The following is a 25,962-nucleotide window of genomic DNA, read 5'->3' as shown; positions in this document are numbered from 1 at the left end:
ATAAAAACATCTATTATATTTTCTTATTAATTTTGCACAATTTTTATATTTGATAAAATAGAAATATATATATATATATATATATATATATATATATATATTCATTCCATAAAATAACAAGATTTTCTTATAATTTTTATCTGCAATAAAACTTTGACAAATATAAATAGAATCAAAAGAAAGCCATTAAAATAATTAGTTAAAATAAAATCAAAATATATAGCGTTATATTTATTAATAATACTTACATGCAAGTTTAAATAGTTTCATAAATATCTATTTATTAAATATGTCCCATTGCTATCTGATCGTTGGCACGAGTGTTATCTTTTCGTATTTTCCCGGACGAGTCGTCCTGAGATTCTTCTTCCAATTCCCAAACATATTTATCGTCAAACTTCTCTTTATCGGTGACCCAACCGCATTTTGTTGTACGTAGAATTAAACCTGATTAAATTATATATACATTACTAATTATCTCAAAATATAATTCAATATATAAATTGCAGCCAAGAATCAAAAGCTTATAGATTTGTAACAAAATGAAAAAATTGGTTTTTCTTTCAAATTTTTCGCAATGTATGACATAGAAATCCATTGAAAATACCAGTTATTAATCCAGATACGACGGAGATTCCAAGGGTGACCACTAACGACAGTAATTGGTATCCGGCTTGCTGATGCGCAGTCCTATCAAATCCCGCTGATATCCCATAAATGTCCCTCATTTCATCGAGTTTTCCCGCCGAACTTGGTGCTCGTGCGGGAAAGATCTGTGTTGATCAATATCATTAAAGATCGTAATCATAAAATGTAATAGAAAATATTTAAGATAAAAATATATAAATGTTTTTATCCTAAATATTTTCTATTACATTTACAAACAATAATGTTAACTTTCAAAAATTTTCCATCGAACCGCACTCTTATGCATATTTATGCATGCTCAAATACATATTTCAAGAAGAAACAGGGTCAGAAAAATAATGCTAAAAATAAAATGCGCTTTATCATGCATATTATATTTTTTCTTTGCATAATACTTACTTTGTCTTCTATTGACAAATACCGATAATTTTATTACTTGATAAGAAGCGCTTAATTTTTATTATAATTATTTATATTTATATATATATATATAATTATTTATATTTAAAAAATTAATTATTTATATTATAATAATTAATATTTATTTACATATAATTAATATTAAAAATTATTTAAAAATTATTTATTATATTTACTCAAGATCTTATATTATTTCGCTATTAGATGAAATATATTAGCTAAATTTTACTATAAACCACGCGGTTATATAAATAGAAATTGATTGAAACAAATTAATTGAAAAAATCAATAAATATTAAATAATCAATTCGTGACAACAGAGTTACATACCTCATACAGAGAGTAATCATAAGACTCTTCTGAGGCCAAAGCTGCCATAAGTGCGCCGAAAAGTCCAGCCAACACGCCTGGCATCCCATGCAAATTGTGCACCCCGCAAGTGTCATGAATTTGAAGTCGTTTCTGTATAATTGGCTGTGTAATTAATAAAATTAAATTTAAGAATAAATATATTTAAGACATGAAATGGGATGATTGCAAGCAGAAAAGCGTTTTGAAATGATTATTTTGTAATTATTGCAAAAAAGGAGAGTGTATAAAAAGTGTAAATATATACTTTCTTATTGACTTTGAAAGGGAAAAGTTTTAATAAGCGATTTTAACAAACTTTATAAAACATACAATAATGACGCGAATGTTAAAAAAAAAAATATATATATATATAAGTTTGACATAACAATATTAATTTAATTCTTTATCTAAAAACTTTGATAACTTAATTGCATTGCACTAGAATTTAAATTACTTATGTATTATCTTTAAAATCATATTTTATTTTCTCTCTAAATTTATCTTTTTGTATATTTTTGGGGGAAAAGGGGTATTCTCTCTCTTTCTCTCTTCCTCTTCCTTGTCCTTATATAATTTTGTTTATCTTGTTGATTCCTTCGCTCTTCTCTCCCAAAGTTGATTCATACTTGTACTTGCCCTTATCTCTACGATACAATTTGTTGCTAAGTACTCTAAAATTTCGATTTCATTCTGACAACATCCTACAACACATTCTATTTCTGCATACGCTATTTACAAAGTTTTTCATTTCTATCTGAGTTTCGTAATAATTTTGAAAATTCTTCTGATTTTGTTTTCTTAAATTTTATAAATTTATTCCTTATCTTAAATGTTTATATTTCAGTTTAAAAAATATTTCATCCCTTCTCCTTTTTCAAAAATTTCTTGCCCTTTATGTTTACTACCCTCTCTTTTCAATCATCCCTTCAAATAACCTTCGTATCCCATTTCAACATTAAAAAATCTGCTCCTATTAAATTTCCTTTATTATCTCCAGATATTACAAGTCTTTGATTCTTTTCAGTTACTCTTTTCTTATTATATGTTTTTACTATTTTTTTATGAATATTTTTTTTTAATTATTCTTCTGACTTATATTTTATTTCTCTCAACCTCTCGTCCTCGCTTTCTTTTTTTATACTATTATTATTCCTTATTTTTCCTATTGCATATCAATAATTATAATTACCGTAAGATATTTGTATCCCAGTACACTAATAAAACCGGATAAAGCGCCGATAATCAAAGCACCTACTGGTTCACACATCATACCTATGCATTAAAAAAAGAAGAATAAAATTAGAGAAAAACATGTTTAACTCAATGAACAAGATAGCGCTAATAAAAAATATTATTGCACTTGTTTCTTGAACAAGTATTTTATAACAATTTCTCGTCCGAAGACATTTGAATTTCTTACATAATAAAATATATGAAAAAATGTTGAATTATTACAATCAATTAAAAATGTAAGGAAAGAGTCATTATGATAAATAAATAATCAGTCAGAATATAAAATGTATAAAAAAAGAAAAGCCAACAAAAATATAATAAATAAGAAACAAAATAATTATCTATTATTTCTGTACATTTTTGCAATTAAATAAAATATACTCACTCCAAAAAAAGCGGTACACTTAAAATTTGGAAAAAAATCAAATTTTAAATCACGATAACTTTGTAAATAATAGAAATAAAAGATAAAAAAGTTTCTAAAAAATAAAAATAATTGAAATCTTTACTTTCAAAATCTATTTATTTCAATGTTGCGAGATAGATTTATTAAGAATGACGGATGACGAAACAAAAGCATGCAAAATTCAAAAATAATGTCTCAGTTTGCCAAGGCACATGACGTGAATCAACATTGCAACTCAATGGGATAAAAAGCATATGATAATGCAGAGTCTTCCCTTTAAAATGCTTTTTTATTCATCTTGATACGATGATTTTTCGCCGAGATATTCGTATTTGAATAAAAAAGCAGTTTTTTACTTTTAATGCAAATAACTCTGCGAAAAATCATTGTATGGAGATGGATAAAAAAGCATTTTAAAGGAGAAACTCTGTACTATTATAAGCTTTTACCACATTGAGTTGCAACATTTGTTTCACACCATGTGCCTTGGCAAACTCGGACATTATTTTTCAATTTTGCATACTCTCGTTTCGTTATCCGTCATTTTTAATAAATTTATCTCGCAACATTGAAATGAATAAATTCTTAAAGTAGAGATTCCAAATTTTATTTTCATTTTTTAGAAACTTTTCCATCTTTATTATTTACAAAGTTATCGTGATTTGAAATTTGATTTTTTTCCAAATTCTAAGTATACCGCTTTTTTGAAGTAAGAGTGTATATAAATAATATATAAATAAAAATATCTTGTTTTCACGCGTGAATAAATTAATAAGACATCAAGAATGATTTTTGACAATACCTGCAGCTGTACCGACGGCTACGCCACCAGCCAAAGTCGAATTTTGCACGTGCACCATATTAAATTTATTTTCTTTAGAAACAAATGCGGATACGGCGAATGCGACTACGCAACTAGCAGAAATCGATAGCAAAGTATTGATTATGGCCCGTTGTTGATCATCTCCTTTCAATCCGGCGCTGTTAAATGACGGCCAGAATAGCCATAAGAACACCGTGCCTAAAAAATAGTGATTTAAAAAAATAGTTATTATTATTAATTGATCCTCTGTTAATCATGTAGCATTTTTCTCAAAATATGAAAGAGTAAAAATGTGATGATACAGGCGCATGATAAATATACTGTTAAATGACTTTAAAATTAGCTAAATAAAGATGAAACAAAAATATGTAAATTTATCTCTTAGACAAGATAAAGATGGGTTTGTTTTAAATATATCTAGATAAAAGATATAAAACTATGTGGTAATTCCTCTAGATAAAAAATTATGTCAAGTTTGTATTTTTAATTTTTTAAATAAAAGTCCATATTTTTATTGCATATTTCTTCAGCTAAATGTCACGTATACAAAACGCTATTTAGGAACTGCTTTAACTATAAGTCCCTGAGTTATAAGTCAATAAGATTAAAGTATTGTCAGCATTAGCATGTTACTCAAAGTGATTTACAAGAAGATTATAATGGATAGACTTACATCTGTGTTTGTGTATGTATCATTTATCGGCTTAAACTTCTAATAAATCAAGAAATAATATATATATATATATATATATATATATATATATAAAATTTTAGAAAATTTTTATTTAAATAAAACTGTCAAACAGTGTTTTGTAAACGTCTTGATATCAGCTATAGAATATGTAATAGAATAAAATATGTAAATAAAAGTTTTTATATTTCATATATTTATGAGAAAAGTATTTAAAAAAAAAAAATTCGAAATAAATATTAAATACAAAAATAATAAACATACAAAAAGAAATTTAAAAATGTCTTCATACAGAAACAATTATGCATTAAATTAGAATAATTTCAAAATTATGAATTTCTTATCAAAATTTTCTACAAAAAATATCAGAACATTAAAAAATTTAGATAGATTTACATGATAGTTAATACACAAAAAAAAATTTGTATCTTATATAAGATACGACCACGACACATACCAATCATGGCGAATATATCTGATTGATAAGATGATCCCTCAAGCTCATTTTCTTTTGGTCGATCCTTTATTCCAAATATAAAACTGATAGCTAATCCGAAGTATGCACCAAATACATGAACAAACATACTACCACCAGCGTCGACGGCCTATAAAAATTAAAATAAATATGTGTGTGTGTATTTTATATATATGTATATTTATGTATATTATACACACAAAGACACACATAAATAAATCTATTTATTAATATTTATTATTTTATCAATATATATACTAATATATGAATATATATTTGTATTAAGTTATATATTAATTATTATATATTATATTAATAATTATATATTATATATTAAGTTATTATATTAATTAGATTGTATGTTGGAGTCTTGCTATACAATACATTGGCATTTCACTTTATTAAATACATATGAAGCATTTTTCATATCATTAAGGAGCACCGAATATATCTTACTGTTAGATTTTAATGTTAAGAGTAACTTATTCTGTATAATTTTTTTTGTATATATTATTAATATATAAATACTACTATATAGTTTTTTAGGATAATATTTTTATCAAAGAAGAACATTATATTTTGAAAATGTCTACAAGAGATATTGGAAAATGTTTAGAAGAGCGAATGTAACTTCTTTTCTGATCCCCCTAAAAAGATGTAGACGAGAAAATTATATTTTGATAAAAACGAGGAAGAAAATCTTATTCATAAATGTTATATGTTCTTATAAATAATTGCGAGTGGCTAAAACCAGAGATAAACTTACCATAAATAAATTCTCCCCTATGTACTTGTTGATGGTAAACATAATCAGTTCCACTATTCCCATAAATATTAGTTGCATATAAGTCACCTTACCCAGGACTACACCCATGGAAATAAGTGGTGCAGCAACAGCAACATCGGCATTAAGAAGGCTGAAAAATTTTTGCATAAAAAAGAAATATATGATGCAATAATTAATGACAATCGCAACATTTATCAATATCATAAATTAATAAAAAATTGAACAAAAAGAATTATTTTTAATATTCATGCCTTATCAAAAGAATGCGTCATTATAAAAATTTCATAATGCTTTGCCTGCAGAAAGTTAAATAAATATAATTATCTTATAAATAATATAATTAAATTACCGATAAAAAAACTCATGAGAGATAAATTTTATCCATTAAAATTATCTTAAATTGCAGCTAAAATATATAATTAAAATATTGAATGATACCTTTCCAAAGAAAGATAAGCTTTGCTGCCCAAAGTCATTTGCAGCACGCCATCACAGATTAAAGCCACTTGAACGAGTATCGCAGCAACAAGGAAAGTCAAGCCTACAGCGCTCTGACTGTACCGCTTTAGAAATGTCATTAAGAAGCCAAAGCCGATCCAAATCATTACGTGGACATCTTGATACACTGTGTCATTTTAGTAAGTTTAGATAGGAATTAATATAGAAAGAGCTTGTTACAATTTTTTGGTATAATTTTTTTGAAAAGAATTTTCAACACACACAATTAAAGAACATGTTATGTTTGCTTGCTTTATATGTATTTTATTTTATAATTATAAACTATTCCGAGAATGTCAATGGCATATATTAATCACGATTACTATTTATAGTGATAAGACGAAACATGTTTTTATTATTAGATTCATCAATTTACGCGCATCCTCAATGTAAATGAATTGAAAGATAAATAGAAATATCGTAGAAATAAGGAACAATGCAAGTATAAATTAATTATTGAGAAAGAAGAAAGAAAAAAAGAAAATCAAGGGCAAGTAGCAAAGAAAAACGAATAAAACCGAAAAAATCCAGAAGATCTCAAGTCAGTTTAGAGAGAAAATAAAATATAATTTTAATTCATGTAATATAATAAAAAAAGTTTTTAAATTTATAATGTGTACAATTTTTATTTTCAATCTTTTAATATCTGTTCTAGGAAAAGTAGATTTAAGTAATAAAATATAAGCATTAAAACAACACTTTCTGTACAGACTTTTTGGACAATTAATAAAATATATACATATGTATGTGAAAAGGAACACATAATAATACACTTTAATAATCTAATATTTAACTTTATAATAATTTTTCAAGATCTTTTTACTTTATTTTTTATTTTTTTTTTTTACTGACTTATTTTTTTTTAACTTACATGTATACGAAACCGGCAGAAAAATCGATTCTCCATTCAAATGAGGTGCGACACTATTCTCTCGAAGGGCGGCATCCGCCTTCGGAGCATAATACATAGCAAAAAAAGTGCACATTAGAATGCCCTCGACAAACAATAGCATAATCGCGTGCATTAGACCATCACATATCCAGCAATGAAACGGCATCGTGCGTCATCCCATATGGGAAATGTACTAAATCAATGTGATTTCTAGTGAAATTAGTATATACAAGTAACTATATAATAAACTCAAATTAATCAAAATAGTCATCATCGAATACGCAATACGCTTCCATTAAAAAAAATTTTTTTTACCTTTTCTTTTAAAAGTACATTTATAAACACTTTTAATTTTACATGTATTTAGTGGAATTCGATTTACGAACTTTTTGCATCATTATAGTCAAATAATTTGTTAAATAAACTTTATTTGAAATAATTATAATAAATCAATTAAATTATAATAAATTAATTATTCTTAAAAATAAAGATCACATGATGCTGTATTGATTTATACACCTGAAGCTACGTCGAGTTTACCAAAATATTTAGTTAACTTTCAAATTTAAATTGTTCGACACGGCAACATTTGCCAACAGATGCCAAAGCTGTACTGTCTCCGATGACTAACGCAACTGATAATCTTTCGAATGCACAATAGTAATCGGCGATCTGTTCAAAATATAGAAAAGATCAAGACATCAGAGGTCGTAACTCTGTCTTTCATGTGCTGACATAGGTTTTTTTTACTTTTATTATGCTTTTGTACGATTATGACGCACTTTGGTATATGAAACGGATATACATAGATATCCATACAGGTTAAGTTATGTAAAATATTACAAGTTTCTCTCTTGAATTTTTTTACTAACAAGAAAATATATACAGGGTGTTGCAGGATTTAATCAACAATTGGGAGAATATTCTACAAGTAGAAATTAGAAAAAATAAAAAATAAAAAATTCGTCGTTGTCATGTTCCATTTCGAAAATCACACGAAATCAAAATCATAATACTCTATTCTAACATATTTAATTAATTTTATATCCAATAAATATTTATCATGGACTTGTAAACATGTATTCATTTAAATTTACGAAATATTCCTAACTTATGGATATATGTATTATGAATTATTTATTATATTAGACGACACAAACGTGCATTTTTTTACAATTGTCAAATTGTTAATCTTTGCCATGACAATAGCTTGATGCTATGAATATGATCATAATTTTAATTCGCCAAATTTCAATTATGTACATAATTTCAAATCGTCGAATTTCTATTTTTACAACTATTTTGTATATATGCATCTCTTTATGTATTTTTTCTTATTTCGTTTAATTTAATAAAATATAATTATGTGCGTAAAACAAATTATATTATATAAGTATGCTGCCTTCTAAGCCGGGCAATAGAGCCAAGGAAACGAAACGAAAAATTAATTAAACGGAACTGTATCTCAATTTGAGATCCCAAAGTTCCACATATAAATTAATTTCGAAACTTACATATGGAGAAATAAGCGAGAAAAATATAGGTCCGAAAAGTCGCTGACAGCGACTTTTCGGACCTATATTTTTCTCGCTTATTTCTCCATATGTAAGTTTCGAAATTAATTTATATGTGGAACTTTGGGATCTCAAATTGAGATACAGTTCCGTTTAATTAATTTTTCGTTTCGTTTCCTTGGCTCTATTGCCCGGCTTAGAAGGCAGCATACTTATATTCTTTATATTGAGAGCCGATAAAAATATTTATTTCTGAAATTATATTATTTTTGTGAAATTATATTATTCTCGTGAAAATTATATTATATTCGTGAAACAAATTATATATTCAAAAATTATATTATGCTTTGATAATAAAACTTTAAAAATTACAATACAATAAAATTATTATTGCAATACATACATAGAAATATATTTATTAATTACGTGATTCATAAAAATTCAGTATATAAATTTTTAACAGAAAAAAAATATAATTTTCTACAAGAATCTTTCAATCAAAATATATGCATTTCCATTAGATCCACGCGTCTATATGTATCCGCTACGCTGCACGGCTCGCGCGAAACTGATCATGTGATTAGATTAATTAATTAATATATCCCACACATCAGTTACAATGCGCGGCTCGCACGAAACTGATTCTCATGCGGGGTACCGCGAGCGCGGGACCGATGGTCACATGACCAGTGGTCACATGATCAGTTGTCGCGTGACCAGTCGATCCATTGGTCACGTGACCTCGGTTTCGCGCTCGCGATACCTCGAACGAGAATTAGTCTCGCGCGAACCGCGCAGCGTGATAGACATATGGGGTATGAAATTTTGCGCGAGTCTAATGAAAGCGTAGATATTTGATCATAAAAGATTCTTGTAAAAATTTTTATTTCTTCATTTGTATTTTAAAGATTTAAAGAATAAGTTAAAGATTTAATTAAATAAATTTTTATGCGTTGCATAATTAATTAATATATTTTATGCATTAATTTTAATAAATAATTTTTGCATGCATGCGTCGCAATTTTTGAGATTTTATTATCAAAGATTAATATAACTTTGCTTTGTGTGTGTAATTATATTTGGTTAGATTAAACAAAATGATATGTTTCTGTATTTTGGTCGTATTTCGAGTATTTTGTTTATTGTAAACTAATTCTCGTACAGTCCTAGGCACTTATAATGTAATTATTATTTCAACATATACGGAATGCCAATAATTTAATGTACATAATTTATATGTTAATTCTAGCCCTGATATTCGCAATCTTTGAACTTTTTTTATTTGAAAAATATATGGCATCGACAATTTCCTATTAGAATTTTTGTTTTAAAATGTTACATAGAATTTGTTATTAAAATCTTTATATTCAATTTAGAATTACCTTATATGTATATATTAAGCTGTTATATTATTTATAATTAATACTTAGAAGTTACTGTATACACTATAAAAGAACGAATCATTTTTTTTTGTAAATTATTTTATAAGTAAATTAAATTATTTATAAATTTTTATTGTTTTTAAAAACAAATATATTTTTCTAAATAAAGTTTCAAAAAGTCATTTTTGTTGTTTAATAGCACATAATATATTACGTTGAGTTAACGTACTTTAAAAAAATTGTTTCAAGTAAATGCACATATAGAAAAAATTATTTCATACCTTCAAATCAATTAATAAATGTAATTAAACTTTAATATACTTACTCGGATAAATCCGCAATGAATCTTCGTCTGGTTTCTTCGTTTGTTTATGTTTGTCGGCAATGCCTGTAAGTTTAAAATATTTTTTTTCAGATACAATAAAAATATTAATTAATTATTCAAAATATCTTTTAATTGATAATAACTAAATTCCTTACTTTGGAACTATTATTAATAATAATAATATTCTATAATTCTATTTTTTTTGTAGAAATTATATTATTTTGATGTAAATTGTAAATTGCCTCTATAACAAATATTATAAAATATACGTGTATTATATATATATTGTATATACCGGTGTGATTTTTAAGCAAACTAGCATTTGCTTCCGGGCCATACGTCATTATTGTTCCAATTAAAACAATTAGAATAATTTCTGTCAAAAGCAACAGCAGCACTTGTTGCTTCTCGGTGACCGATGTATACATTGTCTGAAAAAATACAAAAATTTGTTTGAATTACTATAAAATAGTTATGGTACTACACTTAAAATTATTAGTTTTTGTTGTCTAAAAAATGTATTGTCTTCCTATTGCATTCTATTTGCATTCTTTTTTTTCTTATAAAAAAAATTGTACAAGTTTATCTTATACATTATTTCAAATTAATTTTTAAATAGTTGGCTATTTTATTTAAAAATTATCACTGTTATATATATAAAATAGTTTCTAGGATTTAATCACATCATCATTTTCATCTTGAAATACGTTTATCTTAAAAATTCCTTGAATTGCAGATATTAGATTTGACTAAATAAATTTATAAACCAAAAATTATAAACATATTGTTTTAATTTGCTTTTTATTAAAATATTTTATTATTTATTTTAAAGTCTAGGAAAAATGTTTGCGTTAATTTTCCCGATAGCCAATAACGGTCGGATACTATGGGAAAATCATATTTGGGAAAAATGTGATAGTTATAATTTAAAAAAACATATGATTGTATAGAATAATTTTTGACGAGATTTTTCATATCTGTTTTGTGACATTTTACTTCTATTTTGTATATAAAAATAAAAGCGCAATTAAATGGTAAAAAATAATAAATAAAACAAAGTGTTGTTAATATAAAATTCGAATTGAAATCTGTCGTCATCCGAATTTATTATTAGCCTCGGATGCGTCACAGATATCTCCGAGATAAATCATTTCCCAGTTGATAGACCAAGAAGCAAAAAAGAAAAGAATTTGCTGAGGCTTTATTACATAAATACGAGACGTGTTTTTTAAGTAAAGTTCGGTCGAACATTATTAAAAAGAAAAAGCAAAGTAAGAGAGAAAACTTTTATTACTGGTATAACACTTGTACATATTTTATTTTTCTACACGTAGTTACCATTTTTCTCCTAAGCACTTTTGTGGTACCAAGAAATAAGATTTTTTATTAAAAAAGAAAAATAATGACTATATACGTAGAAAACTAAAGTATACATGTAAAAGTGTTGTAATAGTAAAAGTAAAATAGTACCCTAATAGTAAAAGTTTTCTCTTTTATTTTATTTCCTTTTTTTAATGTCCGATCGAGCCTTATTTAAAAAACACGTCTCGTATTTTCATACTGGAGGCGCTCAAACTTCAAAAATATTTGTATGTGCCAAAAATTGACGAGAAAGACAAAAACGAAGATATAATTAAAATGACACGTAAAATATACAGAGTTTTCTTCTTAATATGGCAATAATAATTAAACTGTTGAAGTCGCGCGTTAATAAAGCAAAAAAATTATGTCGTAGACAATTTGTTATTTTATAACATAACGAATAATACATAATGTTGAATTAAACAATATATTTATCGTGATTCACGATGTTGAAAAATTCGTAAAGATGCATGCTAACTGTGCAAATAAAATTAACATCTATAATGATAAAAAAATTCAATCTAATTAAAATATAAACAAATAAGCTTCAAATAAACCTAACACATTTAGCTGGAAGATATATATGTTTGATGCATTATTCATTATATTTATTATAAGAAAAATAATAATATAAAATTAGATTATATAATAAATAATAAAATTAGATTATATAATAATAATAAAATTTGAAAGATAAAAATTTTAATATTTACACAATATTTATTAAATTTTTAAGACATAGCCTAGTATAATTTTCAAAATATACACAAATATTAAAATTTTTATCTTTTCAATTTAATTATTATTATTATTAATATATAAATATTAAGACATAATTATATGTTTAATCCCTCTATAACCATATCAATATCAAAGTCATCAAAAAAATTCCCGTAAAATAATTACTGTATAAACTTTATATTACTGTTTTTCGTCGATATATGATAGACTTTTTAATTTAAAAAATGTTACTTTTAAACGCTCAAAACTTTTTATTCTCAACTAATAATTTTAATTATTTCTTTTGTATTCTATATAGACTATTTTTTATATTTACTACATAATTACCAAAAGCTTTTTATTAATTAAAAAGTGAATATTTACCAACATAATAATAAACTTTTACATATTTAATTATAATATATAATAAATTATTTAAAAAATAGAGAAAGAAAGAGATATCATTCTACAGCGCGCATAAAATGAAATTTTCACACAAAACTTATCACTTTCCTTACTTTTCGTGCTAATTACTTTAGCAAAGAGAAACAAAGATGAAATGCAAAGTATTTGCTTCCAATTCACAGACTGCCTCTTTTAAGGATATAAGATTAACTAAATCGTTTCTTTGATACACTAGTATTACATTACTTTGTATCGATGCAGAGAATTAAAGATTTAACTCAATCAAACACACATATACATGTACACAGATCACGCGCGGCAAGAGAAATCATATGATTTTACGAACGGAATCACGAGACGACCCTAACTATATAAGGATATCAGTCGAAACGGCACTTGTCGACACGAGGAGAAATCGTTCAATGCTGGCATGAAGATGACACGCGATCGATTTGTTCTGCTCAAGGAAATACATGGTCAACATATGTACTGATATAATTAGACTGTTTATAGAACGAGACAAACAAGTCACGATTCGAAGTAGGAATAGGATATTCTACAATGTGCTGAACAACGAAAAAAAAATCTACAAAGAACATGGATAAGAATATTGAATATTCCAATATTAAACTTTTTGCATGCAAATTTTAATAATATCAGAGCAAGTCTTAATGGAATAAAATAAAGTTAGAGTTTTATTTTGGAAGAAAAAAATTACACTGAGAAAAAATAATATTTTAGAAGATATTGTGCATCCCAAAAATATGTATACAAAATTATATTAAATATTTTATAAAAAAAAGATTAATTGTAGAAGGAATATTCCGAAAAAAGCGTCAACTTTCGATTAAAAGAAGAGAAAAATCGAGTTGAAGCTAAACTGTTAAGTCAGAAATGAGAGACAACGGGATTTCGAGATGGTACATCGCAACACGGTTTAGCAGACCCCTATATTAGGGTAGGCGTGTTTCCATATTAGATTTTAATCAGTTAGAAATGAAATTTTACGAACTGGGCGTGGTAGTCTGCTCCTCTACCGGTTAACACCTCTTCCTGAAAGCTCAACCATTGCGATCGTGTTATGAATGTCTACGTGTCTCTATATAGAGATTTTAGATGCAAAATCGAATAATACGCGTGATTTGACTATTCATATTTAAACGTTTAAACCTCAAATTTATATTAATATCTATCAAGAAATACGGTAGTGTCTCGAAATTGCTGTACGATGATTTTTAACGGAGTTATGAACGATTAAAGTGAAAATTATATTTTTTTTTCAATTTGCGATAACTTGATAAGGAAAGATAAAAATTTAAATTTTTTAATTTTTGCAGGGAAAACTTCAGGCTTTAACGTGAAAATGTCAAAAAAATTTTCAAATCTTCTTGTATATCCGATATGTCTACAAAGTTATTTATGATTTATTATTTGTAAACAACATGTATCAAATGGCAATTTTACCAACAGTGTTAACATTATTTTTAGCTGAATAATTCTACATTTTAAAAGGGATATAGATGACAGTACTAAACGAGCCTTGGCAAACGTTCCACGAAGAGCACTGAATAACCATTCTTTGATAACACATTCACCAAGTATTCTATTTCGAGAGATGGCTCTTGCAGTTCAAATTTTTATTATGTTGCGACATAATTTCAATTCTTGAATTATTATTATGTCGAGACATAATACAAATTTAATAAATTAAAATTTTAATTGCGTGCCGTAATTCGCTATTTTTTTTTAATATTTTAAAAACTAAGCTTCAAATAAAATTTTGGCAAAAGAAAAATCGTCTTAGAATCAAGTCAGGAATACATTTTAAAGACCAACGGTTGTTTTGAATCATCCTATATACATATAAACTATTTTTTATACCAGTTTCCACAAAATGACGAAACAAAAGCCGTGCGCTGCGTATGACGGATAAATTGAGATAAATGAATTTATTTGACAGCTTATTAATTAAAGCTTTTTCAATCGTTGAAACGTCTAATTCAGCTTTATCGAAATTTAATCAAATATTTAGCGTATGCGGCAAGAAAAGCTTTAAAAACGATGAATAAACGTGAACAAGATAAGGAAAGTGATATGGTATGCATATAACATTTAATTTAAAAGATGCAAGCTATATTTAAAAAATGTCATGTAAAAAATATATATTTGTTTGCGTATCATTACATATTCATATTTTTTATACAGAATGAAGAAGATAAGAGTTTGCAGGAAGAACTGTTACAAGCGGTTGACGTATTAAAAGTAAATAAATTTTTACCATTTTGTTATTTATTTTACTGAAAGAGAGAGAGAGAGAGAGAGAGAGAGAGAGAGAGAGAAAGAAAAACAATAAGTCATCAAAATAAAATTAAAATTAAAAAAGCTATCTTTTTCCCATCTTCCTCGAAAGGGAATTTTATACTTCAAATTATCGCGTTTAATTTTTCCATCAGGGTAAAGACGAGACAGCAATGTTGCTATCGTTAAATCATCTAAGAATGCTAATACGCACATCTACGACTTCAATGACTTCCGTTCCAAAACCTCTTAAATACTTAAGACATTTTTATTCGAGCTTGAAGAGATCGTACGAAAGACTCGAACGAAAGGAAGTAAAAATACGTTTTGCAGAAATTCTGAGTGTGCTCGCTCTAGCCGGAGCCACTTCAGCATTCAGGGATTGCTTAAATTTTTGCATCAGGGGAGAGGTGAATAATCCCGGTGAATGGGGCCATGAATATGTGAGACAACTCGAAACAGAAATCGTTGACGAATGGACAAATGCGCCGATCAAAGAGGAGAATGAGATCAGGTAAAATATATTATTTAAAAAGATAATTTTAAAATATAGAAATATAGAAATATACTTTAAATTATAAAAATAACAATTTTATGAGAATTTACTAAAAATATTTAGATAATATATTACTTTACATATTTCTAAATAAGTAGAGCCATATGCTTTTTCAATAAGAAAAAGTAAGAATAACGTAAACCGTAATGTTCTCATAGAAAACGTCTTACACCGTTAATTAAAAGCATCATCGCATTTGATATAAAACATAACGCAGAGATACAAGCATGTGATCTGTGCTTGGAGATTGATGAGCTGAATTTCCTCGCGGAACATTTGGATTCCACAAACTTTGCACGAGTGTGTCATTATTTAATTAGCTGCGCGGCTTACAGGTAATTCCAGCTGCAATAAACGACACTGTAAAACACATTACTCTCTGTGAAATTAAAAGTATATTTACTTATTTTTATTTATATAATATTACACTTTAATACTAAATTTAATGATTTATTAGACAGCCTATATTATCGAATATACAGTTTGAAACATAAATCTAATTGTATAAATTAATTAAAAGAAATCTAATTAATCATTTCATTGAGAAATGCATTGAAATATAATCTCTTTTTTAAAAAATCATACAAAGTCGATTATCCCAAATATATTGTTATTGCTTTTCCGTGATACTCCGTGATTGTCTCAATTAACATTGTGTGATATTTGTTATATTTGAGTAATTTTATTGAGAGTTCTGATAGCCCTCCAAAGAGTTCTATCGATTACCCTTATTGTTTAATGCGCTAAAATAAATAGGAAAAAAATTATACGGCCTCAAAATTGGAAAAAAATGTGAAGTTAGCCCCTCATAACTTCAAGTGCTATTTACAATGCTTTAAACGGCGGAACTATTTCTTCTCATACTCAAATGTAACAAATATCTATGCTTTCATTAGACTCGCGCGAGACTATAAATACCTCATCCATGACGTTGCGCGGCTCGCGCGAGACTGATTCTCGTTCGAGGTATCGCAAGCGCGGGACCGATGGTCACGTGACCAGTGAATCAGTGGTCATGTGACCATCGGTCCCGCGCTCGCGATACCCCGCACAAGGATCAGTCCTGCGCGAACCGCGCAGCGTGACGGACGTGTGGGGTATATTAATCTGATAGAAAGGATAGAAAGATAGAGTTACTTTCGTCGGAGCACGTAAAGCACGCGCTTGTGTTGTCTATAGTTAATTAAATTGCACTTAAATTTCTATAATATATATACATTTAGTTGCATAAGTAAAATGAGAGAAAAGTTTAACGATCATTTATCCAACAAGCAACATAATCAAATCGTGCGTTCAATTTGCATTCGCTTGACTGATTTTTATGCATAAACAACATTTATATATCCCTCAGTGAGGACACGGAAAGAAGACAAATATTAGAATTCGCCACAGAGCAATATCTGAAGTTTAACGAATTTACAAGAGCAATTTTGATAGCACTGCAACTTGCAAATTCAGAACTCATTTTCAAGTGCTTTAACGCTTGTCCTGAGTCTTTGATGAGAAATCAACTAGCCTTTATCCTCGTCCGACTGCAAGTAACTTTCTGCAAATAATATATATTCGCATCGCAGTCAATAAAATGATAAATAACATAAAACATATAAGTTGAAAGTGATAATGTCTCAGAATTGCCACTCGCACTTCACTAATTTCAAATACGTTGAAATATATAATTAAAAATATCTTTGTTAGAGCTATATGAATTTTAATTCTGTAGATTTGATTTTTTATATAATCTTCAAAATTGTAATCTTATAATTTACGAGCGTCTTTTTTTCTTTACTTCTTAATTTGAGAAATACATTTTTTATTGTCTTTCTTTATTAGAATTAATATAGACAAATTAAAATGTATAAAAAAGCAGCTCAATCACATAAAATTAAATATTTTACTACAAAACAATTTGCAACTTTTTATGTTTCACAAAATGAATTACAATTTCAATAAAATATTGTCAATAAAAAAATTGTTCAATGAAATTTAATAATCGACACTCTTTAAACAGGATCAACCCTTAAAAATACAAGAGTATCAAGGAAATGACGTCAAAGATATAGAGGCGATTTTTAGCAACGGTCACGTGAATACTCACTTCCAAATCCTTGCCAGAGAACTTGACATACTCGAGCCGAAACTTCCGGAAGATATTTATAAGAGCTGGTTAATGAGTGGATCCAGACAAATCGAACACAATTCTGCGAGAGCGAATTTGGCGGCGAGCTTTGTTTCTGGTTTCGTACATGCAGGTTTCGGCGAGGATAAATTGATGGCGAATACATCTGAATGTTGGGTGTACAAAAATAAGGTCTTTTCAGTGAATCCTATTTAGCGTTAATTAATTCTCAAAGATATAACATTAAATAAGTAATATAATTATATCTTATTTTTTTACATGAACTTTGTAATTAAAAATATTATATTATGATCATTATATAATAATAATTATATACATGATTATTTAATTATTTTATATATGAATTTAAAAAATATTATATATATGTGTGTGTGTGTAAATGTAAATAATATTATAAATATATTTCTTATTTATTGAAGAGGATTATCAATGAACAAAAGAAGCAAAATTAATGCAAATTATGATATTTATGTGCATCCTGTCATTCTCTTTTTTAGGAACATGGAATGTTGTCAGCTACTGCTTCTCTGGGCTTAATACACATGTGGGATGTCGACGGTGGATTAGTTCCTATCGACAAGTGAATATAAATTCTAACAAAAATAAGAAAAAAAATCACAAACATCGAAAATTTTACTCTAATTTTCAAAAACGTTATTTTCTGGAAGAAGAAATTAATTATTGATAGACTGATTGTGAAAAAAATTCATCATGAATTTTGTTGAAATCGTTAATTGATTGTTATAATGATTCGTTCTCCGATAGATATTTGTACACGAACGAAGATTACATAAAGTCTGGTGCCTTGCTGGCTATCGGACTGGTAAATTGTGGAGTTCATAATGAATGCGATCCCGCTCTGGCGCTTCTCAGCGATTACGTGAACTCGAGCAGTCAGATTCTTCGCATCGGGGCCGTCTTGGGTTTAGGTCTGGCTTATGCTGGATCCAGAAGAAAAGACGTTACTGGATTTCTTTCTGAAGCTTTAGCCGATGAGCAAAGTAAAACGTGCATCGCTTTAATTTTATTTTAATTAGTTAAAATTAGAAAATAAGCAGGAGGAAAAGAACCTTCCTTCTATGATTAGGTTTGTCCGGAAAGTAATGCGTCGCATTTTTTTAAAAAAGAATTTATTGATCGCATAGGTAAAACAACTTAAAATTGTTCGAAGTATGACCCTTCTGCGTCAATACATTTTTGCCAACGCGATTTCCATGCGTCATAAGATTTCTGGAACTCCTTGACTGGGATGCTGTTCAGGGAGGCCGTCGAAGTAGCTTGTACGTTGTCAACCGACTCGAGCTGTTGTCCTTTGAGCTCCCTTTTCAGCCGAGGAAATAAAAAAAAGAAATTGGGATTATCTGCACAGAGTTGCTTGAGTTCTTCACAAACTTCCACTCGGTGTTGCTTTTGCGCATCGGTCAACACTCTGGGCACAAGTTTTGCGCAAATCTTCCGCATGGCCAAGTCTTCCGATACAATCTCGTGAACAATCGTTTTCGGCAAGTTCAATAATTCCGACATTAAGCGAACATTCATTCGACGGTCTGAATTCAATAATTGGCGCACACGAGTCACATTGTCGTCCGTTCGCGATGTAACAAACTGAAGAAAATCAGGTGCTAAAAATTGAAAATAATTGTTAATTGATTTTTTTAATTATATATTTTTTTATAAAATATATTTTTACAAGATATATAAATATTGTACGTAGCTTGAATTCTTGAATCAAAGAGAGATAAAAATCGTTAATTACGCTCTGTATTTTTCAGATAATATGCAAGTGTTATCATTAATTGCCATCTCCTTGGGCCTTGTAAATGTAGGCTCGGGAGATTCCGATGTGTCTTCGACTATTCTGTTAAAATTATTGGGATTATCTGTGAAGGAACTTGCCATTACGCATTCCAGGTGTTGCATAATAAAATTATATATATTATGGATTAGCGTAATGTGAATAATAATTATGTATAACATTTAAATAAACTCGTAATATATGTAGAAATTATTTTCACGTGCAGATTTTTAGCGTTAGCTCTGGGAATGATTTACATGGGAACTCGAGACGCCATAGAAACACCATCCGCAGCACTTGAAGCTCTGCCAAAACCATATAATTTTATGTCGCAAACTATGCTACAAGTAAAATAAAATCGCTACGTAATTTTGTCAAAGTTTCTCATATTTTGTATCTAAAATTCAAACTTAATAAAGGTACTTTTGTTAGATTTGCGCGTACGCGGGCACCGGTGATGTTTTGATAGTACAAGAACTATTAAGAATCTGTTCGGAAACAAATGAGGAAATAACGAGTGTAAAAACCACACCTGAAAGCACTCCGACATCAAGCTGTTGCGATCAAAGAGAATCGCAAAATAGTTCTGCCACGTTAGAGAAGAATAAAAAGGCTGACAATCAAACTGACGAGTCTGCTAAGTAAATATATTTTTCTCAACGTCTTAATAAAAATATAAAGTACACATAAATAAATAAAATAGAAAAATTGTAATAATTATGTATAAATATATAAATTAATATAATTTAATTTTTAGAGTACATTTTAAGAGAAATTTCGTTGTAAGATATATTTCTCTGCGTATTTAGGATTAATTAATAATTTCTTAGAGATATTGGAGCGCCGCAGGCAATAGCATTTCTTGGAGTAGGAATAGTTGGGCTTGGAGAAGGGAAGGAAAACTCGAGAATTTTTGGTCAGGTGAGAAATTGAATTTTTCGTAAATCTATAATGAAAAATTGAGTAATTATTTATGCAAGCGTTTATATATCCTAAAAATAGAAAGACACAAAGAGAAACAGTTAAACCTCAATTTATCATAATTAATATTTATGGGTTCTTCCTATCATTCATTCATAACACTGCGATCCGTCTCTTTTCTCGAGATAGACCTACAAAGAGACGGAGAATCACAGTTAAATTGGATTTGACATTAATTGATATTTATTGTGAGAACGTGACCCACGTAGCTCTCGCCATCATAGATCTTTGCTATGATTATAACGTTCATTGTTAATGAATATAGATCGGAAGATACGGTCCAACGCCAGCGCGACGAGCTATGCCACTCGCGATGGCTCTATCCTCTCTGTCGAATGCCGACCCAGCAGTTCTCGACGTGTTGAACAAATACAGCCACGATCACGACGCCGACGTTGCCCTCAATGCGATCCTCGCCCTCGGTCTGGTAGGCGCCGGTACGAATAATGCACGATTAGCGACGATGTTGAGACAATTGGCGGCTTATCACGCGAAAAATCCGTCTCACCTGTTCCTCGTACGCATCTCTCAGGGTCTGGTGCACTTGGGCAAGGTAAACACCTTGATAAAATCAATAGAACTCAAACAATTAAGTAAACTTTAAATTAATGAATGATGACAACACATGGATGAACCAAGTCGCAACAATTGCTTTCTCTGATAAATTTTAATATTTAATTTAACTTTCTTATTTCCTTAAGAGAAATGTTCTCGTAACCTTTATGTGTTATTTTTTTCATCCAGGGTACTTTATCCTTGTCGCCCTTGCGATACGCCTCGAAAGTCCTAGATTACACCGCCTTAGCTGGGCTGATGGTTGTTCTCGTTGCATGTCTAGATTGCAAAAATCTTATACTATCGCAGTCGCATTATTTGCTGTATTGTTTAGCGGTTGCGATGGAGCCAAGATGGCTAGTTACCGTCGACGAAAATCTTAAGGTATATAAAAATACAAGAATTTGCTAATATTAGTCAATCAACTGATATATAAAAAAATAAATAAATATTCTAAAAAGTAAAGGATTCATATTTTAAAGTTTTGCGCTTTTCTATTAAATCGATATTTTGCAGAGTTTGCCGGTATCGGTGAGAGTCGGTCAAAGTGTGGATGTTGTGGGAAAAGCGGGTAATCCAAAATCCATTGTCGGTGGTCACGTACAAACTACACCGGTGTTACTGTGTGCAGGTGAAAAAGCAGAATTAGTGTCGGATCAGTACACATCGCTTTCCAGTGTGCTGGAAGGTTTCGTGATCCTTCGCGAGAAAGTATAATGTGTTGTTTCTACCCGTGCGCGATTTAAATGCGCGGTGTAAATATTTTATAGCAGGCTATAGTAGATTAAAAGGATTTTCATTTAACATTCTGCGGTGACTACTTGGATTGTCTTTCGATTTGACCGCATCTTCTTTAGGAGAACAAAGTCACACATTAAAAAATTTTTTCTTTAACAGACAGATCTATGTAAAATAAATTAGGGAAAGAAAATATTGTGCATGTAGACTTTGTTGCGCGATATTTGCTGATTAATGATCAACGAAGTGGTAACAATGGCTGACAAATGCTTAGATTTTTCATACGTTTGCATTTATTTAACTTTAGGGACTAGCGGAAGCAATGTGCTCTATACAACAGAAACATACATTGGTTCGCGTTACACAGTGGGAACAATAACGTTGCACCATGATCAAAAAGACCGGACACATGACAAAAAAAATTAACAAAACCGGCCGGGAAAATCGTTCAAATTGCAATAAACTGTAATAAAATTAAGAGCCAATTACGCGAATAAAAATATATTCATAAAAAAATGTAAATTTTAAATAACAAAGATAACGAAATAATTAATTACGATCATGGAGCACGTTAGCTTTTCTTTGTGATAAAGCGGTTACCCAAGCAACACAATAGTTTAAGAGAGACGTTTAAAAGATCATCACCAAGTGAAAAATCGGAACGTATTGCCGGACAGCTAATCGGGATCGTGTTGCCTTGGTAGGAATTGTAAGTGTTACACAAATGTACAGCGTGCTTAGGACGCTCTGTAAGACTAACGATTCCTCTCTCGCGTGAAATGTCCCATGACATTCGCTTAGTAGGCACATGATTTAAGGGTAAGGAGGCGAAATGTGTGTATGTATAGTAAAACGCAGTTAATTCGATAAAATATCGCATGCGCGTCGACAATACAATAGTTTGGTGACTTCGTTTAAACGAATGTATCAATCTTATCGGACGCATGCGTATCCGAAATACGTGTAATAAACGCATGTATGATAATCATACACGGTTGGCGTAACAGGCGATACGTCGTATGTTTTTTTTCAACTATATGAAAATTCAACTTTATTCGCTTTGAATAAATCCGCTCTATTTAATGAACGCGCGTACGTTCGGTATATTTAGCTTGCTGCACCTATTTCTTCGAAATTTTTTAAATTCTGCGCAGGACCTAATTTAAGGGTGGAGGATATAATTGCCGTGTATTTATAAAATTATTATTTTAGTCGGTAGTAAATATCGATAACATCTGAACATTGTTCAATTTATATTTCGAAAGTAGCATAAAACAAGTTTTGAAATAGAATAAAACTCGAGATAAGAGTGACTTGCACGAAATGCCTTTCTTTTTTTTTAAATTTTTGTGAATATGCTTTTTGATGTCATACATCAACATTTTATATAATATAAATGCTTTGTAATTGTTAAAAATTACATCAGAAATCGCTCAGTTTTAACGTTTCGGATATATTAATCGATGTAATATTTTAAAATTTAATTTATGCTATTTTTAAAAGATTGTGAAAGATTGAAAAATGCTATAAATGCTAAGAATTCTACAGATTTAAATGTGATAGCAATAGGAATGTTGCTATATATTGGTAAAATGTAATAAAACGTATATTTTGAGTTATAATGATGAACCTTTTGATGATTCGACTGTTGATCCACCACGACTATAAATTTGGTCCTGATTTTCATATTTACACTCTAATGTAGAGTGATCGAGTAATCGTAAAAGTCTATCGCAATCTGCACCGCAGAGTATTTACTTTAGTTATTACATCCAAGGATAATTAAAAACATTGATATATCTTCTTACACAAAGAAATACCGCAAGCGACTCTATAAAGTAATTATTTCCACAGAGCAAAATTAAAAATGTGATAAATTCACACACAAATTATTTGATTAATCAGCGTACTCGTACTTTTAAGCAAGCTGGGCTCACCTCTACTTATAACTTTTAACTCTTCATGTTGCACGTAGTAAATAATAATAATATAATAATAATAATAATATTATAATAGTATAGTTAAAAATTAATAATAATAAATTCTACCATATTGCAGCATCCCTTGCGTCATAATCTGCACAAGGTTAATATATATGTATGCGATTTAGAGCGAATATGCAATTACTATGAAACTTCTCTAGCTGCTTTTTCATACCGCTTTTCGATTTCTCGATTAACTTCTTATTTACAATAGCAAATTGTATTAAGAGTTATAATCGCAATCTTCCCTATTTGATTATCTTCTCATCTATATTTTAATATCAGCCGTATCATTACGTACTCGCGTCAACATATGTATGAGTGAAACTAAGTCACAATTGAATTCCAAATGATAAAATTCGAGAATGTCTATGTCGCTAAATAAATCGGGTCGTCGGTAGATAAGCTGCTTGGATTCGTTGCCGCGAGAAAAAGTTGACAATAAGTGGCAGTGATTCTGTGTCATTACATGTGTGCGTGTGTGTATGTGTATGTATTGAGATGTGCTCCTGTCTAAAGAGAACTTCTATTTTGCAAGCATACGCCAGCCGGCAGATTGCTTGCAATAGTCATCGAACACATTTTCTGTTTTTTTTTTTCTTCGCGATGCATCTACCTACGCAGTAGGAATGTACAGTCTGTACCACAGTACAACACAATCGTGACACAATGCGGATATAATAAGTAAAATGTGTAAAATGAATTAAAACAGCCGAACACGTCTTTTGATTTCATTGCGACGCCACTGTGGCATTCTGTAGAATTCCGCGCGAGAACACTGGAGGATGACCTCGAACTCTGCATCGGAGAGATGTCGCTAAAAGAAAAAAAAAGTTTTGAATTATTTCTGTTATTATTGTAATTAATATCTCATTAATTTCGATAAATATAATGACGAAGAATAATATACTGTTATATGCCAATTTTTTATAATAACTGATTAGACAACGGTTTACAACGATGACAGCTGTCACCTACCTCGAGATTGCAACGATCCACGTCAGCTGGCAGCCTGTAGTTGGTAATAACGAGTAAGTGATAGGGATACAACTTGGGTGGTTCGGTTGGTGCAGCACCCATGTCCGGCAGCGATCTTCTTACATGATGACCTCCGTGACCTCCAACAACCGAACCTAGGCCACCTGTATACGTGGTGGATGATGGAATGATCCCACCATCATTCTAAACCACGATTACAAATTTATGAATTTTACTGATCAAAATAAACATGTAGCAAAGATAAAAATAAGACATGGATGATGCATGAAGAATGATATATAGGAGTTGCACCACACAATAAAATGTGTTAAATGCAAGACTTAGATGGATACATTAATTTTATATCGAATATAAATTTTATAACAGATTTTTTTTATAATAGAATAAAATAAAAAAAGATAATTTTTCAATATGTAAATTAAAAATTTAAAAAAATATTATGTCGGGGCATCTCCTAAAATATTCTTGTCAACACCCATGAACAGTAAATATATTATTTTCACACTAAAAAAACTATTCATTGCATGATCAATTAATATAATTAATGGATTTATTGTTTTATATGCACGAATGAATGTGATCAAATTCATACGATAATTCAATAAGCCGTCTCAATATAAAATAGAAAATAGTAATTATTAATTTTTTGGTTAATGAAAATATTATATCGCGCGCAATTAAGGCTTCAAACATTTTAATTTCTTAAACAATAAATTTATTTACTCAAATCAAAGTGAATCAAAGCAATATTCCATGCGAGCATTTTCATCTCTTTTTCGAAAATTTATGCTACTATTTACTGTTTATGACTATTCATGTGACTATAATTTTTCGGATGCTAATAATGTATATATCATACATGCATTTTTTGCAATTTATTTTGTGTACGAATATATTTTAACGTGCGAATAATTTATTGAACAGATACTATCGAGAGACGACATTTATGTAATATTAAATATCCATTTTTGTATAATCCATTTTTATAA

The 25,962-nt window shown here is 29.1% G+C and overlaps 3 protein-coding genes across 19 annotated transcripts in view; 1 reads left to right on the top strand and 2 right to left on the bottom strand.

The window, feature by feature from the left end:
• Positions 1-13,370, bottom strand: Rh50 (Rhesus blood group-associated glycoprotein Rh50). 7 transcript variants are annotated; one of them, XM_085489240.1, is made up of 12 exons: positions 13,046-13,370; positions 10,741-10,876; positions 10,446-10,508; positions 6,273-6,459; positions 5,814-5,964; positions 5,030-5,177; positions 3,861-4,079; positions 2,609-2,691; positions 1,399-1,542; positions 608-773; positions 249-447; positions 3-140 (listed from the first exon to the last, which is right to left on the bottom strand). In XM_085489240.1, exons 2-11 carry the CDS (start codon positions 10,871-10,873, stop codon positions 284-286), a joined length of 1,458 nt encoding a protein of 485 aa, XP_085345366.1. In that variant the 5' UTR covers positions 10,874-10,876; positions 13,046-13,370; the 3' UTR covers positions 3-140; positions 249-283. The 7 variants fall into 7 exon arrangements, with proteins under 7 accessions (XP_029169620.1, XP_085345369.1, XP_085345368.1 ...); XM_085489241.1 differs by having other exon boundaries at positions 134-151; XM_029313787.2 differs by having other exon boundaries at positions 1-447; positions 1,399-1,530.
• Positions 13,371-14,993: 1,623 nt separating this feature from the next.
• Positions 14,994-22,042, top strand: LOC114941320 (26S proteasome non-ATPase regulatory subunit 2). The gene is made up of 16 exons (XM_085489313.1): positions 14,994-15,029; positions 15,138-15,194; positions 15,386-15,744; positions 15,945-16,121; positions 17,138-17,324; positions 17,795-18,094; positions 18,421-18,503; positions 18,689-18,924; positions 19,696-19,834; positions 19,945-20,065; positions 20,151-20,359; positions 20,549-20,639; positions 20,965-21,252; positions 21,444-21,638; positions 21,771-21,965; positions 22,025-22,042. Exons 1-16 carry the CDS (start codon positions 14,994-14,996, stop codon positions 22,040-22,042), a joined length of 2,691 nt encoding a protein of 896 aa, XP_085345439.1.
• A 220-nt stretch (positions 22,043-22,262) lies between these two features.
• Unc-115a (actin binding LIM protein Uncoordinated 115a) overlaps positions 22,263-25,962 on the bottom strand; it is a 30,751-nt gene continuing 27,051 nt past the window's right edge. For 10 of the 11 annotated variants that reach the window (XM_029316264.2, XM_029316258.2, XM_029316261.2 and 7 more), the window contains 2 exons: positions 24,953-25,156; positions 22,263-24,791 (listed from right to left, as the gene is read on the bottom strand). In XM_029316264.2, the coding sequence (XP_029172097.1) occupies positions 24,678-24,791; positions 24,953-25,156 (318 nt within the window). In that variant the 3' untranslated portion in view covers positions 22,263-24,677. Of the gene's footprint in view, positions 24,792-24,952; positions 25,157-25,962 lie in introns of those variants that run through there. The other variant, XM_029316269.2, reaches the window with a different exon arrangement.

This window comes from Nylanderia fulva, unplaced genomic scaffold, assembly GCF_048542155.1.
Source record: "Nylanderia fulva isolate GAGA-0341 unplaced genomic scaffold, ASM4854215v1 Scaffold8, whole genome shotgun sequence".
NCBI classification, from domain to species: domain Eukaryota; kingdom Metazoa; phylum Arthropoda; class Insecta; order Hymenoptera; family Formicidae; genus Nylanderia; species Nylanderia fulva.
This window is presented reverse-complemented; position numbering and strand designations above follow the sequence as displayed.